Source organism: Lissotriton vulgaris, chromosome 12 (genome assembly GCF_964263255.1).
Source record: "Lissotriton vulgaris chromosome 12, aLisVul1.2, whole genome shotgun sequence".
In the NCBI taxonomy this organism is placed as follows: domain Eukaryota; kingdom Metazoa; phylum Chordata; class Amphibia; order Caudata; family Salamandridae; genus Lissotriton; species Lissotriton vulgaris.
In genome coordinates, this window is record NC_141700.1 from 27,087,037 (window position 1) to 27,104,355 (window position 17,319).

A 17,319-nucleotide genomic window follows, 5' to 3' on the forward strand; every position below is an offset into this window, starting at 1 on the left:
TGGCCATCTTTAGCTTGAGCGTGCCGTTAAACCGTTCCACCAGTCCTGCCGCCTGAGGATGCAAGGCTGAGTGGAACTTCTGGGAAATGTGCAAACCTTTGCATATTTGTTTCACTAATTCAGCATTAAAGGACGTACCATTATCACTCCACATCACCCTAGGTAATCCGAAGCGGGAGAAATACTCCTTTATCAACATTTTAGCAGTAGAAATGGCTGTACAATCTTTCGTAGCGTACGCCTCCACCCACCTACTAAAAGCACATACGACTACAAGGACGTACTTCAAGTTATTGACCCTTTCCATTTCGATGTAATCCATCTGGATCACCTCGAAAGGGAAAGAAGGGGGTGCAAAATTTCCAGTTGGGACAGGAGTACCTTTTCCAGGATTGTGTCTCAAACACACCATACACTGGCGAACCAAATTAGTGGCCATTTTAGAGATATTTTTATTACTCCACACCGGGTCTAACAGCTCGCAGATACCCTTGGCGCTCACATGGGCAGGTCCATGCGCCATCGTCACTACTGGAAGAACATACGCATTCGGTAGCAGCCATCGTCTCTTGTCTGTCGCATCTGTCCAACATTCATCCGCATCCAGTCGTCCCTGCCCATCCTTCCATGCTCTCAATTCCTCGTCTGTCGCTTTTCCCTGTATGTTCTTGACACTCTGTACAGTGTCTGCGAACATATGAACATCTGGGACCCATCTGGCTGGCCCTGCCACAAACATCCGAGGTAATTTTTCTCTAGCAGTTTCCTTTGCTGTCTCATCAGCAAAAGCATTGCCTCTTCCAACATCATCCACTATCGTCTTGTGTGCGCTACATTTTATCACAGCCAATCTTTTGGGTAGTGTCAGTGCCGTCAGCAGTCGTAATATCAGTGGACCATGTTGTATTCGCTGTCCGTGGGAAGTCAGAAATCCCCGTTCTGCCCAAAGTCGCCCATAATTATGAGCCACGCCGAAGGCGTATTGGCTATCAGTATAAATGTTCACATCCAACCCCTCACTCAACTCACATGCTCTCAGTAAGGCAATAATCTCAGCAGCCTGGGCAGAATTGTAAGGTATTCTAGAAGTCTCCACCACCGTTTGTAATGTTGTTATTGCATATGCTGCCGTCAATGTACCGTCTGGTAATTTAAAACAGGACCCATCCACATACAACTCCCCGTCTGGTTCGTCCAAGGGCCTGTCTGTCAGATCCACCCTCCCCTTTGTCTCCTCTTCCGTCCTGAACAAACAATCATGTATGTCATCGTCTTTGGTATCTGTATCTGTGGGGATAGGTAACAAGGTGGCAGGGTTCAGTGTAGCACACCTTTTAATCGTAACATGGGGTGCAAAAAGAGTCATCTCATAACCCGTAAGACGAGCACTAGTTAAGTGCTGCGTCTGTGTCCTGTTCAGCAAAATGTCCACAGCATGCGGTACCATTACTGTGAGGTCTAATCCCAGTACGAGCCCTGCCAATTGTCTTATAGAGACCGCAGCAGCCGCCGTGGCTCTCAGACAGCTCGGCAGCGCTCTTGCCACATTATCGAGCATGGCAGAGAAGTAAGCACAAGGTCTCTGCTTCCCCCCGAAACACTGAGTTAAGACAGACAACGCGCAACCTTCCGCCTCGTGCACGTAGAGAACAAAAGGCTTCTGGTAATCAGGTGTTCCAAGAACTGGCGCAGAACACAAAGACGTTTTTAGTGACTCAAACGCTTCTTGACATGCAGGGGTCCAGGGTAGGGGCTCGCGCACTTCTTTGGTAGTCAGATATAATAGGGGTTTGTTAGTAACGCATAGTTAGGTATCCACTGACGACAATACGATGTTATGCCTAAGAACGCGCGCACCTCTCGCTGCGTGTTAGGGACCTGCATGTTAGTGATTGCCTTTATGCGCTCTGGCGTCAATCTCCTCCCCACTTTCGAAAGGAGGTGACCGAGATAGGTGACCTCCGTTCGACAGTATTGAAATTTTGGAAGGGACACTTTATGCCCCCTCGCAGCCAAATGATGGAGTAATTTCACAGTAGCATCCCGACAACCCTGTTCGTCATCCGATGCTATTAGGATATCATCCACATACTGCAACATGACGTTGCCAGGTGGAAGTTCCAGCTCATCCAATTGTGCCTTCAGTGCTTGACTATAGATGCTCGGACTCTCAGTGTACCCCTGTGGAATTCTTTTAAAGCGGAAACTTCGGCCAGCCAATGAGAATCCGAAGAGATATCTGCTCTCTTCATGGACTGGTATACTGAAGAAAGCATTCTTCAAATCAAGGACAGAGAAATATTTAGCCGAAGGTGGAATCATTGTCAATATTGTAGTAATGTCTGAGACCACCGGGTACTGTGGCTCCACTACTCTATTTACGTGCCGCAAATCAATGACAAATCTATAAACATCAGGAGTATTATCAGTAGCATCAGGTGACCGTCTTTTAAGGATAGGCCAAATAGGACTGTTACATATGTTCGAATCAGTCTCTTCCACTACTCCAGACCGTATTAAATCTTGTATTATTTGTAGCAAGGCCTTCTCTCCCTCCCTAGGAATTCTGTATTGTGGAACTCTGGGCAATTTGGCTCCCACCTTCACTCTTATTGTCACCGGGGCAATATCCATTTTACCTACATCAGTATCACTGACAGCCCACAAGCTGTCGGGTATGCCTCGGAATTCAGGTGGTAACGGGTCATCTTTTGAAAAACACTGCAATGGGCGGGCAACATTCGGGCCTAGAGTAAGGTACACGCCATCCGGAGAACAATAAATGGTGGCATGCAATCTCTTCAATAAATCTAAACCCAGCAAATTTTCTCCACAATTTGATGTCAATAAAAACGGTGAATCAACAGTAAAAGGGCCAATCGTCAACGTGAGAGGTTTAGAAATGGGGCTAATCACCGGAGTTCCTGCGAAACCCACGGATATGTTATTCTTGCCAGACAGAGCCGCCCCTGGGACCCGAGAATGAGCCACTGAGCTTTTCATTGCACCTGTATCCACTAGAAATGTTTGTTGAGACCCCATTAAGTCAGCTTCGACGTAAGGTCCCCTCTGATCAACTTCCATAAGTACTGGTCCCAGGCTCTGTCCTACGCTGTCCTAGTTGTGGGAGAACCCTGTCAAATCGTCGACTGAGTAATCATCGTTATAGTACTGGCCACCACCTCTCTGCAACTGTTGCCTATTTGTATTATTGTCAAAATAATTACCACCCGGTCTCCCGCCTCCTTCCGACCGTGCCACCTGTCTCCCAGTATCACCACCACCTCTTCCTCGCCCGCGCCCTACACCAGTACTCAACTGAAACAGGGGGCAATCCCTCCACCAGTGCCCCTCCTGCTTGCACTTCGCGCACTGATTCGGTCCCAGCCTTTCCCTGCTATCACCTCTCCCAAATCCGCCTCCGCGACTCGGCGCCGCACCCCTGCCTCTGCCTCTCGCCACCTGCTGCAACAAAACCCTTGTCTTTAAATCCTTAGCCTTCTTTTCCTGCTTGTCCTTGCTCTCATTTTCCCTGTGCTCGTAATATTGCGCCATACTGAGTATTCCCGAAGGAGAGGACGTTGTCCACGTGCTCTCCGACGCTTGCAGTCTAGCTGATATTTCAGGCAATAAATTTGTGACAAACCTGTTAACAAAGAGCCGTAACCCTCCATCCTGTGACACATCCTGCCCACTAAAATCCATAAACGTTTCCTCAAACCTCGTAAAGAAATCAGAGACCGCCTCATCCTTTTTCTGCTTACAAGCCGTTAACTTGTCCCAATCTACCTTTTTCGGGGGAATGAGAGAATGCATATACTTTATAATGCGCCCTGGCAATGCTAGTATCTCAGCCTTCGGCTTCTCCCCTGGCTTACGCTCCTTGTCCCAATCCTGCAGCTCCTGCCACGTACCTCCTAACTCTTCCACATGGTCCGTACCTTTCACTTGCCGCCACACATCAACCGGGACCAAAAGCCCGAAAAACAATTCAACATCGGCCAACGTCATCACAGTGGAAGACGCCGCTTCTGTAAGCTCTTTGTAATAGGCAGTCGGGTTCTTTCGAGAATCCGGTAGCTGGGACTTCAATGATAATACCTCACTTCTCTTCCATGGCGTATACACCCATTGCTCCTGGAAATGTGCATCGATCCTGTTCCTAGTAACAGCCTTCGTTACTGGGTCTAGCAGCTCGGGGACCTCGGGATGAAAAATAGGGTGCACCTCGCGCATTGGGTGGAGACCTGGGAAATGGGGTGTGCCAGCAGAGGGTAATTCATTCCTGTATTGCAATAGTGCGCGCAAACTACTCATCACTTCCTTCACCCCCGTGTTCGTTCTATAGGCTCCAGCCTGTATATCTCGTAAAACCGCTGGAGCCACACCTCCATACCCCTGCTCCCAAAGCGGTATCAATACATTGGACATATGCCACAAAGCGTGCTGCTGCATCAAAGGCTCAAAATCTTTCATGGTGGACCAAATATCCTCAAACGAATAAATATTGTTCCTGGCCCACTGACATGCCTGATTAGCCACCATGCTCCTTTCATCTAAACCAACCGTAGAACGCGTAAGCAACTTCCGTACCTGTGAGAGTAGTCCACTACCTGCGCCTCGACTCGGTGTTAGCATTTCCTGACCGGGGGTAGTACTAGCTGAAACAGTAGGAAGTGCTAAAGAAAATTGGGAGGGGGCGGGCGAAGTGGTCTGGAGTAATGAGACAATTGGTGTCGAGGGCGAGGATTGTTGGGGGGCACTCGCTGAAGGACCCGGAGCTCCACTAACGGGGGCTGAAATTGGCAAGGAGGGGTACAAGGACTGTGGGGCATAAGGGGGAGGGGGTCGGGTATTCAAAATGTCTTCCATCTCATCCGGATCGTCCTCTCGCACTACATAACTTTTATTTTCTTTCAACCTACAAAGTCTATCTGAGCGCTCCATTCGTAGCGCATTCTCATTTCCGACCTGCTCTCTCGCCTTCTGCGCCATAGTCTGGGTGGACCTTTTATACTCCTCCTTCTCCTCTCGCATCTTGCGTTTCCTGGCCTCTTTCTGCCACACTCGCAAAGAGTCGAACATACTCTGACGGCTACGCTTAGCAAACAATTTGTCCTGTAAGTAGTCCAACTTAGCTGCATCAAAAGAACCCGTCAAAGGCCATTGTAAATCCACATTATCAGCAGTGTACCGGTGCCACAAAGTACCAAACAAAAGCGGGACCAGTCCATGTTTGACATACATATCAAAGCTTGGAGTCCCTTCAGGGGGTGCAGGTTGGCTCTCGGCCAGTCTAGTATCTGAGGGTCGACAACAGCATCCAAAACATCGTAACTTACTAAAACACGGCATCTTTACTTCGGTGTGAAAGAAAACACTTCACCACAGACCAGCTCGAGCTCGTTCATACGCACATATAAACATACATTAGAAAACCACACACCCGCATACACAATATCTCCAAACACGTGTTACCAAATGGGACAAGGCCCGTCGACCAAGTCCTGGGGAACCTGGACTCTACCGCAGACCGAACAGTACACTAACTGTTCTGAGGACGGGGAACAGATCCGCCACCCGTGCGGCACTATGGATCACTGCGCACTTTACCGCGGGAAACCCAGATCTCACCTCCACCGAACCACCACACTAGGAGTTCAGGGTAAGCGCACCAGAGTTTGCCCACAATGAGCCACGCCTTCACCACAGTACCACCCGGTCGGATCACTACCAACAATGACATTCAATACGTCCCCAACCTCGTCAAGTCTGTCAGAGCACCAACTCGTACTCTGAGTTCCCCAGAGCACACTAGTCCCAGGAGCACACCGGCTCCTCAAACCGCTGGAGACACCCTAGTCTCCCGGAACACTCCCGTTCCTTAAACAATCACAGGTGGACCACTCACCTTCCGTAGGCGGCACCGACCTCTACCGTTCTCCACCTCCGGCTGCCAAGACCAACACGGTCAGCTTCAAGTTCCGCCTTCTGGACCCCGGCGTAAGATCCGAACCGGGACCTCTCCCGATCAGCAGGGTGGGGCAGCGCTGCGAGAACTAAGCTCGGCATCAGATGGGTACCCGGGCCCACCGTGCCGACCAGCGGGTCCCCGGTCTTCTGCTACCCACTTACGGGTGAGAAAGATCCTTATCGCGGGGTCCCTATTCGGGCGCCATCTGATAAGCGTGGCTCAAATCCACCCGAGTGACTTACCGCACTCACCTATAGTCACTATACAGGAAGTCAGCCGGACAGTGGAGAAGAATAAACAAAAGTCTTTATTAGGCCAAACAACACTCATATGAGAGGGCCCTGTCCGACCTCACTCCTAGGAGTGCGAACGAGAGGACTGACTCTCTGCATCACAGCAATACATTATAATGCAGTAACGAGGGGTACGCCCCTTGTGGAAAGTTACCGAGCCTCAGACCAGTGAACAATGCTCTCATAGAGCAGGCATCTGCACCTGCAAGGGATACATCATTATCTCTACTCAAGGCCATGGAGCTAGGCTTCAGCGTCTCTGGGTATGAGAACATTACTGATAAAGAGACTTGTTAGTTTCTGCCACAGTAAGCTGAGAAACGAAAACTGCTGTCTTAGTACATTTCTGTATTCCTGCGGGAGGGGCATATGAGCGAGCAGGGCCCGCAGGCACAGAGGGTTACACAAAATGGTGGCACACAGGCTAAGCTAAGAAACTAATGTGGTCACACATGCATTTGAATATACGTAAGGAGCAGTAGGATAATCCAGCATAAGTGCATATACGAACGTCATCAGTTAGCCATATGATGCTAACTCACACATCAGCAATAAGTAATTAGGTGTCGAAAAGTGAATTCTATCACGACCATGAACATCCGTAGGCTGTTACGTTTGCTGGGGGAGCCGCTTGTTGACGCCCCGTGCCCGGTGGTCCTCTCGGTGGATTTGGAAAAGGCCTTTGACAGCCTGGAGTGGGACTACCTGCGCTGTGTATTGCGGCGGTTCGGCCTAGGTGAGGGCTTCGTCAGGTGGACCTCGGTACTGTATGCCTCGGCATCGGCCAGGGTACGCGCAGGCCCGCTGGTTTCCTCACAATACTCGGTGGAGAGAGGCACGAGGCAGGGTTGTTCACTGTCTCCGCTTCTCTTCGCGCTAGCGGTGGAACCTCTGGCGCTGCTGCTCCGATCCGGGGCCCAATTTCGCGGTCTATGGACACCATCGGGCCCGCATTATGTCTCGCTATACGCTGATGACCTGTTACTCTTCCTTGAGGACCCGATTGATGCCTTGAATGGGGCTGCATCGGCGCTCACAAGGTTTGGAGAGATCTCGGGCCTTTGGGTGAATTGGGCCAAGACCTGCCTGTTCCCGGTTCGCAGGGGCACGCCCAGCCCCGATATCAGTAGGGAGATTAGGTGGGAACCTGACTGCTTTAAATACCTGGGGGTGTACGTCTACCACAACCCGACTGACCTCCTGGATGGGAACATAGCTCGCAGCACTCGCGCACTCCGGAGTAGCATGGATTTCTGGGCTACCCTGCCGCTGTCGGTGGCGGGGCGTATCGCTCTGCTAAAAATGGTGGCGCTCCCTCGGCTGCTGTACTATTTCCGTGCGCTGCCGGTTTGGATCCCGCCGGCCACCTTTCGCCTGCTACGGTCAATGGTGGTGGGATTCCTCTGGGGCTCAGGCCGCCGGAGAGTGGCCCTTAAAACCCTGACAAGGCCGAAGGCTGAGGGTGGTCTTGCGGTACCAGACTTTGAGAAATACTACTTGGCGGCCCAGCTACAGACCTTCACTCAGGAAGTCGTCAGGGAATTCCGTGGCCCAGAGACCGGGAGGGGCACTGGGATGGCCAGGCATGTTGTTTCCTTCATTGCGTTGCGTCAGCGTTTGGCCTTGCAGGACCTGACGCTCGAGGAAAAGACCATTCGACTATGCTGGAACCGCGCCCACTCCCGGGGACGGTTGCGGCTGCCGTACGCACCCGAAATACCTTTGGGTATGTTGACGGCCCTGCCTCACGGCGGTGATTGGTCACGGCTGGCGGATTGGGAGGACGCGGGCCTACAGCTGGTGGGTGACCTTTACGAGGATGGGGCACTACTGCCCTTTCAGGAGCTCATTGACCGCTTTGATGTTCCTCGTGGCGACTTTCTTTTGCACACAGCCCTGGTCCGAGCGATTCAAGCGCACTGGAAAAACGGAATGGAGGAACCTCCTACATCCCCGGTATGCCAGTATGTCATGATGTCTGCGGGTACGGTCAAGGCGGTCACATGCCTGTATAACAGACTGGTCAACGAGGGGCTGACCCCCCTCACCACCTTAAGGAACCGCTGGGAGGCAGACGTAGGAAAGGAGATACCGGAGGCGACCTGGTCACAACTCATGAGGCGGGCCTGGAAGGGTACGCGCCACGCCCGCTTTCAACTGGTCCACTTCTATGTGCTCCACAGAGCATATTTGACCCCGGCGAAGATCCAGCAATACTTCGCCACGTATTCTGCGGACTGCCCCAGATGCCGCGCGCCTGGGGCAGACCTCCTTCACATGCTGTGGTCCTGCCCAGGATTGTCCTCCTATTGGCTTGAGGTGGGAGACACCCTGAAGGAGGTGACGGGGAGGTCCTTGGCGGTTGACGCAGCGGTGGGACTCTTACACTGGTTTCCACATACCCCCAAGAATAAAATTTCCAGTAAATTCATTGACCTAGGGCTTCTCCTTGCTAAGCGGGAGGTCACTAGGAACTGGAAGGCGAGGGTTGGCCCCACATGGACCCGGTGGCACGGCGAACTTTTGAAGTGGGCGGCAGGGGAAAGCACTCTGCGATACCAGCTAGCTAGAAGACATCACAATGAGAAGGCGCAGGAGGCGGCGCTAGAATGGGAGACATTAGTGCAGGCCCTCAGGGATTATTGCGCTTCCAGCGACTCAGAAAGTGAGGATGCGGCTCGTCCCGAGTCCCGATAGACAGTTGTCCTTCACATATCTGTAGGGTTCCCAGGAGGCTCACCCATATTTCCTTCTACATCTCTTTCCATACACTGATGGCGGGGTTGGGGAGGGTTCTGTTTAGTTCATAGTGTTTTGGGTGGGTTTTACTTTTTCTTTCCCTTTGGTAGGATGGTTTAGAAAAGCAGATGATGGACTGTGGATCATCCGGACCGGCCTTGCCCTCCTATCGGGCCCCTACTGATACTCGCCGCCCGACCCTCGGGTTGTGGGCTGAATGGCTGTGTGTTGGGATGTTTTATTGAATGGGGGTGGGATGTGTTCTACTATTTTCAATTGACCTTATAATGCTGTCCAATTTGTAACTTTTTACTGATTCCTGCAATAAAAATATATTTTAAAAAATAAATAAATAAAAGGAATAATTTGTAAGAAAATAAATAAATATTCTAACATTCATTAACAAAAATCCACAACAGCGTTAGGCAACAGTGTGTAGTTATAGATGGTAGTGCATCTAGGCAAGCAGGCACTGCATTAATAGAGAACACACCTATTGTTTCACCAACAGCAGCTCAATTTAAGTTTTTGGAGAAAAATCTCAATGGTTATCTTTAAAAGCAACATAAGACCATTTCTAAACTCAGCTGAATCGTTATAGAGGTTGAGAACACAATTTCAGAGTCCAAAAAATGTATTAAGATGTGGTTCATATGATACTAGTAAAGCTTTATACCGGCAGAGTCACATTCAAACAGGTGCAGAGAGTGCCTACAGGCTAAAGGTTGGTCTGTAGTAAGATTTGCACCTGCTGCTACTACAATGTGCAGCCGCACATCTAATATGTAAGGAGAAATGGTGCATAAAAGTAGGGCTGTAGCCAGCTCTGGCACAAATCACTTGTACCCTAGGAGGAAATTCAAACAGTTGATGTCTCACAAATCTAATATAGGCCAATCAAAAAAGTAAAGATGGTACTACTGTGAGAAGCTTGTTTGTTACACATGCTCATTGCACTAGTTGATCTACTAGAAGTTAAAGTACTCAGAGAGGTGTATTTGGAACACCATGTACAATAGAAAAGTCTATTAGTACAAGTTCAAAATGAAGATAGTTGCTCCCTTGTGTCTGGACAAAGCTATACCTCTCTGAAGAGCTCTAATGAGAGTGAAACAAGTGAAACAAGTGTTGGGGTTGCTTTTACTCATTTCAGGTTGGCTTGGATGGTATTTTCCAATCCAAAGTTGCAATACTGTGCCTGGAGTGGTAAAAGGCTTTGGCCATTTTACAGCTCAGCAAGGATAGCACTGTGCTAATCCTATACTTGGCTGTAGAAATGGTAAAATAATTTGTCCCTTTCTATCTCTGCTTGGATGGCACTGTCCTAATCCTATGCTTAAAGACTTTGATAGAAAAGCAGACATTTGAGGTGAGCAACTTTAGAGTGTCACTGGTGTTGAGAGTGCTCTTACAGGGGCTGCTTTCCACCTAAACTTGAGAACTACCCAGAGTTCTCTGCTTCTTTTATATGTAAAGCCTTTTACTTCTCGTCATTGGAGGGGTCGCTGTGTTATCTTTGAGCACGCTCGCCAGTTGCGTGCTAAAAAGGCCCCGTTCCATCAAGAGGCCGGAGTCATTCTGGCACAGCTGTTGCTGAAGTTTACACACCAAAGGATTGGTATGCTCCAGCTCGCCTCGGACTGAGGTGAAGAGAATGGGCCGCTGCCTGGAGCAGCCCGTCACTGCACGAGGAGCTGGGAATCACTGTATCCGACTCGCGGCCCGCTCTGAGTCCCCAGGAGGGGCTGGAACGTAAGTGGGTACCCGACGAAGTCTGGGAACAGAATTTTTAACATGGCCAAACCATCGGATTAACACTCACCTTCCCTGAAGAATAGAATTTCTAACAACATTTCCCCCATGCGCTGCCTGCTTTCATCCAGGTCAATTGTGGGACTTGTAGTGAAAATACTGAACTACAGCTGGCGTGCATTTAGAGAACAGTGGGGCGGAGTTCTCCAACCAATGGGAGAGCTGCAAGAGAGTTAAAGGTGGGATGGAGTCGCACCATGCTCATTATGGCATCTGAGGAAGGCAAAATGTCGCCGAAATGCATTATGCCTGAATTCCAATAAATCAAATAACAATTGGGGTTTTGGCTGAAGCACAGTAAGGCTGTGCCAATAACGTAATGAACAACAAAAAAGCCAATACTGTGCAATGGTTTAGTCGTTTACCAAGGAGATGAACTAACTATCGCTCATCCCAAAGACCACTCTTTCAGTCTGGATATTTATCAAAAATGATTGATTTTATTTTGTTTTGGTTATATTTTTCTTTTTCTTTTTCGAATAAGAAAGTTTTTTTCGAGTTAGTAGAAACACTAAATGTATGGCTACAACTCACATCTATTACATTTGTCATATACAATCTAGGAGGATGAAAAAGGAATGTTTATGCTAAGGGTTGAAAACAAAAGAAAGGGGCAACAATGCCAGAAATTGAACCCAGAGGGTTGTACATTTAACATATAACACTCGTAGACAACGAATTGACGACAGACAGAAACAAATATAAAAATTGGGGGGAAAAAAGAGGGAACTTTTCCTCTATCAAGAGATAATTTTTTATTGAGGGGCCCTGTAAGGGTCCTGTTTTAAATTGAACAGGTGGGCCTACTCCACTAGATGGAGGGATATACGGGTACAAATTTCATTCAGAAAATAGACCATCCAACATTTTTGTAATCAAAACATTTTTTGAAAAACGATTGGTCTATAAAGCAAAATGAATCAGAAAAAAGGGGGGGTCGACGCGTTTCGAATCCCTGAGGTTTGGGGGATTCTCTTCAGGACCATACAACAATATCTGAATTATCTTGTGATGTTTTTCATGTCTTGGTGGATGTAAAGTCGATCAAATAGGTCATATGGGTTCTATGTCCGTAAATATCGTTCCTTAAATGAGAGGTGATTTGCTCTCTTGAATCTTCTTGATATGCTCCTTAGTGCATGCCGCCATCAATGCAGATGACATCCTGAGAGAATAGATAAATTAAGAAGAGGAAAGTAAAAATGCTGTCTGCCCAATCCCTGAAAAAAGTAAAAATAATTTAAGGAACAATTGGAAATGTTTTTTTGTGTAAGTACACAACATGAACAACATGAAACTAGCCCATTCAGGGCTTGATTGTACTAAACCTGAGATAGGTAATTGTTCCATTTATCCCAATAACGTGAACCATTCGACAAAGCTCTAAACGGGATCGTTATGGGTTTTGCGAATTAACGGCACTGTTAAAATAGGCGTCCGACAATATGTATGATAACATGACTTACAATCTATGCATACATATGAATGATCGAATGAATTAATTGATTGTCATAATTATATGAATTATGTTTATAAATGTGTCGATTGTATAACACTATAGTACATGGTGATATCGATGTGATTGATTGAATACAGTACTGACCCACTATAAGATGGCCGCCACAAGTAATGATGAAATTACAAGCCTTGTGCCGTTTTTTATGTTTATCCTTTTTAGAACACGTGACAGGCTGTCACCATGAATTTTATTTAAATCACTTAACAAAAAAATGCTGGTTTACACAGACGAAGGCGGCAACGCCGAAACGCGTTTGTAACCTCAGCAAATAAACTGCAATAAGTTTCTGCTATTAAACCACTTGGTGAAACCACGCTGTAGCAGCTCTGAGTGCTATTGAAAGAACGAGTCCCGAGGACCGTGGGACTTGGCGTTGTTAATATATATATATATATATATATATATATATATATATGTAGGCTTCATGGAATATACACCACTCTAAAGAAACACAGAGCACTCACGGGGTATGTTGATTGCTGCTTTAATCCTTAACAGACGCGTTTCGGCAGAAATATCTTTATCAATGTTATTCAATCCAATGCAGCCAACACGCAAAATTCATGTTGTATTAAAATATTCAAAACCACTTCCATTGGTCACTTAGCACATTAAACAGTGACAAAGGACTACAGGTTCTCATTTTGGATGCCCATTCCATATCTGCCATGTTGGCATGGTGTAAATTTCTCACAATTCAATTAGCCGCCTTTATATCCATGCTTAATGATTTTCAATTTTCAGTTCAGTACCTTTATACACCATCAGCTCTTTCATAGGTATTCAGATACTCCAGGCCTCTCACATAAGTGGACATCCATGGTGTTACATTGGCACAGTCCTGTCACTTTCCAATGTGTGCATGCCACAATTTGAAATTCATACCTGCAGGAGCCCGTTTCTATAACCAAACATATATATATCTTGATTCATTGGGAATTTTACCAAGCTAGCAACCACCTCCAAACTCTCATGTAGCTAGTTGGTTTTATGGAGTACAATGTAAGAATCATTTGTGCTTCCTGGAAAGCGTGCTATAGTATTCGTGATGACTTATGAGGGATTAAAAACCACCCTAGTATTTAGACTGGTGATATTTACAAATCCTATAAATGTACTCTGTCTCTGATGGTGGACAAATGAGGAAAGGTTTTCTATTCACACATCCAATTAAATTTGGAGAATTGGCAATAGAATAAAGTTCTACCTTTGTGGCTTGTAAATCAGCTGGGGTAAAGGAAAACATATGTGCATGTCATTTTTTTCTAACATAGAATCTAGAAAGGGTTGGAATATTTTACACAGAATAGTCTGTGATATTTCCCCAGCAATTGCCACTGTGCACTGATAACTCACAGTTGCAAAGAGGAGAAAGCTACACAAACTTGAATATGTACTGGGGTAGCCACACTATGCTTGACAGACCTGTATAAAATGTGACGTAACTTGAAAATTAGATTAAAAATTGCTTTGCAGCGTGTGAAGATTCGATAGAGCTGAGATTTCTGCACCTCCTTGCCGTGTTCAGGTGGACAGAACTGGCTCCTCACTACAAGGGTGTCCAGAAGTTGTCTAAACCCTTCCATGTATGTATCTGTGTATGTCTGGATACATCACATGTAAGGCGACTTAAAGAGATTGCACCTAGAAACAAGGCAACAGAGAGCTGAACAAGAGTAAAAAATACAAAAAGTCCTGGGATAGGTTCAGGTGGGTGGATTATCAGCGCTTAACTGTGCCCGCGGTTGCAGATGGTAGGCACTGCACTGTTGGTGGCCAAAGCTTATTTTCCTTCATCCGATTTTGACCAAGAGCAAGAAAGGCAGAAAAAAGAGGAAGGAGAAAGATTAAAAAAAAAAAAAAAAGCAAGAAGGGGAGAATTCTATGAATTGTACTCCTGTTTTATAATGGAATAAACCGGTCTACAAGTCCTAGAATTCAGAGAAAAAAAACCCAGCTGGAACAGCACATAACTTTTGGGGCATGCATTTGCATAAACCGAACTACGATTCCCGCCAGGCCCTGCGGGCACGTCATCACATGCTGTCATTGGAAGCCTGTGTAGCCAATTGCAGGGCGCGCTGGTAGTTCATGCACTTCCTGTGTGGGTGCTGCAGACATGGCGCTCCTTGGGACGCTGAGAGCTGCCTGGGGCCGGACGGCAGCGGGTGGAAGGTACCGAGGGGAAGGGCTGGGGCACCGAGGGAAGGCGGACGGTGGGTGGCGGCGGGCACCGAGTGAGAGCAGCGGGTGCTGGCTGCGTCTGTCCTTGACGACCTAGGTCTCGTCGGGGCCTGGACATAGAGGGAGGACTGGCTGCCCTCGGCTGCAGGAGTGCTGGGGGACCCTGCAGATGAAACCCCTTCACCAGGACAGCAGAGTTCTTGCATTATGAGATCAGAGAGGCCTCTGCAGGGAATGTTGCTGGAGTACAGGGACCAGAGGAAGAAATACTCGAGCAGTTCACCCTACTAACTAGAACATGATTTGAAAAACGCATTTTATTGATTCAGGGCATGCCCTCAGTACTAAAAGAATAATTCTGTATGCTTAAAGTGTGCAGTTAAAGTGGAATCTGTGCTCGGCGAGTTAACTTTAAGGTCTGTGAGATTGTGTTCTTCTGTCCTATGGCTAAGTGTCACCTCTGTATCTGTTGGTGGGATGGCTAAGTGCTACTATCTTCAATATTGTATCTGGGGTGGTATGGCTAAGTGCCACTTACTTCACTGTTGCATCTGGGGTGGTATGGCTAAGTGCCACTTACTTCACTGTTGCATCTGGGGTGGTATGGCCAAGTGCCACTTACTTCACTGTTACATCTGGGGTGGTATGGCTAAGTGCCACTTCCTTCACTATTGCATCTGTGGTGGTATGGCTAAGTGCCAGTTCCTTGTCTGTTGCATCTGGGGTGCTGCGACTAAGTGCCAGTTCCTTGTCTGTTGCATCTGGGGTGATAAGCAGATGGATGTGGTACCAAGAAGCCAGTGTTGAATATTCCTCTGTTTTTTCTGATGTACACATTTTCATTGTAGACTAGGCTTCACGAGTACTTCTAGCGAGATAGGAGTTGTCGTCCTATCCCAGAAAAAGAGAAATAACTAAACTCATGCTAGGTTCAGCGAGCAGCCATTGTGCAACCTGTAGATTAAGAGCACAGGCATGATGAAATTCACGATTGCCAGTCTGGCAGCAGAGAGAGAGCCGGAGGCAAATGTACATCTCCCGTTTATGAGTCAAATGTACATCTCCGTTTATGAGTCAAATATATTTAATTGTTTATATGTTCTGTGTAGTTAAGCAGGGTAGCTGCGAGGCAGTTCTTTAGCTACCAACAACTATACAGTTTGTTCTTTCCACTCGAATCTCCCCAAATGCACTTTGCAGCGAATGTGCACAGGTTGGACTGTCTCAGGATTTGAAACAATATATTACAAACCGTTCTGATTCCAGAGCGATATAAAAAAAACAAGTACCATTCCATTATGAAACTGTATTTGTTATGATTTATATTTGGTTTCCAGAGCTGTAGCATCATACTTTTAGCAGTCCATTCTCCTTGCAGGTTTTTTTCTAAACTGATAGTGATTAAAATAGTACATAGAAGCGTGTGCGTGACAGGTCTATGCAGTGTTTAGCATTTATGCTTGAGCTGTTTTTCTTCTCTTCACAGGCTGCCTTTGATGCTGCGTGCCACAAAGCCTGCTTCACAAGAGCGAACAGTGGCAATTTTCTCCAGGGCACAGCGCTTACCACCAAGCAGCAGCATTGTGTCTGGATATCCAGGAGCATCAGAAAGGGGTATCTTTGACCAGAGCTGGTCTGCACAGCTTCTACCATGGCGAATGCAGCAAGTCCGCACCAGGGCACGTGGCAATGAGTACCAGCCTAAAAACATCAAGAGAATCAACACGCATGGCTGGCTCAAGCGCATCAGCACACGTGGCGGCATTGAGGTCATCCTCCGGCGACTGCTAAAAGGCAGGAAGTCATTGTCACACTGAGACATCAGCACCACCTTCTGGATCTGATGTAGGGACTCCCCAGTGGACAGTGCACTTCTGGGTCTGCAGGATTTTTGCGGAGGATGGCAGCCATGTTGGAAAGCACGAGCTCACTCTACTCCCTTATTGTGTCCACTGCAGAATGTCAAGAAACTGGTCTAAAGTGGCAGCCATCTTGATATAGTTTAGTTCTGTGAATTACATATGCGGTGTGGATGCATTCCTTGTTCGTCTCCTTTCTCTTTTTGCTTAAAGAATTTGCTTTAAATTGTGAGCATTAAAAGAAAAACAAATACAAAATGCTTGTTTTAATTTACTTTGATTATTAAAATGTATACGAATATGAATCCCTTTGACCCTTTAAGTAGCTTACACCCTACAGTAAATTGTCTATTGGTAATTAAAAAACAGTGCTTGGTACTACTAATTTAATTGGCCTAAAAAAGCCAGAGACCTCATCTGCCCTTCTGGTGTTCAATTGGCTGACCTGCAGATAATCACGCCCTCTGCCATATCTCAGGTATTTGAATGAGCATTGTATCCCTGTTTTCATGTGAAAATGAGTAGCTGGGATGTATGTCTAAGGTTGAATCTGGTGGTGGTACGAAAAGATGGCTGTTTGTTCAATCATACATGCCCCTTTTTTCTGCGTGAAAGAGAGGTTCACGGAGTGTTTGACCCAGATAGACTGTTTCTTACTCCTGTTCTTCCAGTATCTGTTTGATGGAATTGGGCCTGAGTTCGAGCAAGTAAGAACGTGGCTCATGGCGGACCATTCCCCATGGTAACTCAATACCTTAAGTAAGGCTTAATCTGCCATTAGCTCTGCTTCATCTTTTCCTTTCCTTCGCCACTACTTGTCGGTCATCGTTTTAGAGTATGTGGTTGTTGTGGAAGTTTTTACCAAAGAGACCATGGATATAACTCAGCCATATTTTATTTTCCCCAATGCAAACTATTTATTCTTTATAGCATTCACTT

The 17,319-nt window shown here is 47.0% G+C and overlaps 1 protein-coding gene across 1 annotated transcript; it reads left to right on the plus strand.

Annotated features, from left to right (window-relative positions):
• Positions 1-14,418: 14,418 nt before the first annotated feature.
• MRPL34 (mitochondrial ribosomal protein L34) lies at positions 14,419-16,762 on the plus strand. Its single transcript, XM_086946323.1, has 2 exons — positions 14,419-14,512; positions 16,008-16,762. Exons 1-2 carry the CDS (start codon positions 14,457-14,459, stop codon positions 16,336-16,338), a joined length of 387 nt encoding a protein of 128 aa, XP_086802449.1. The 5' UTR covers positions 14,419-14,456; the 3' UTR covers positions 16,339-16,762.
• Positions 16,763-17,319: the final 557 nt, after the last annotated feature.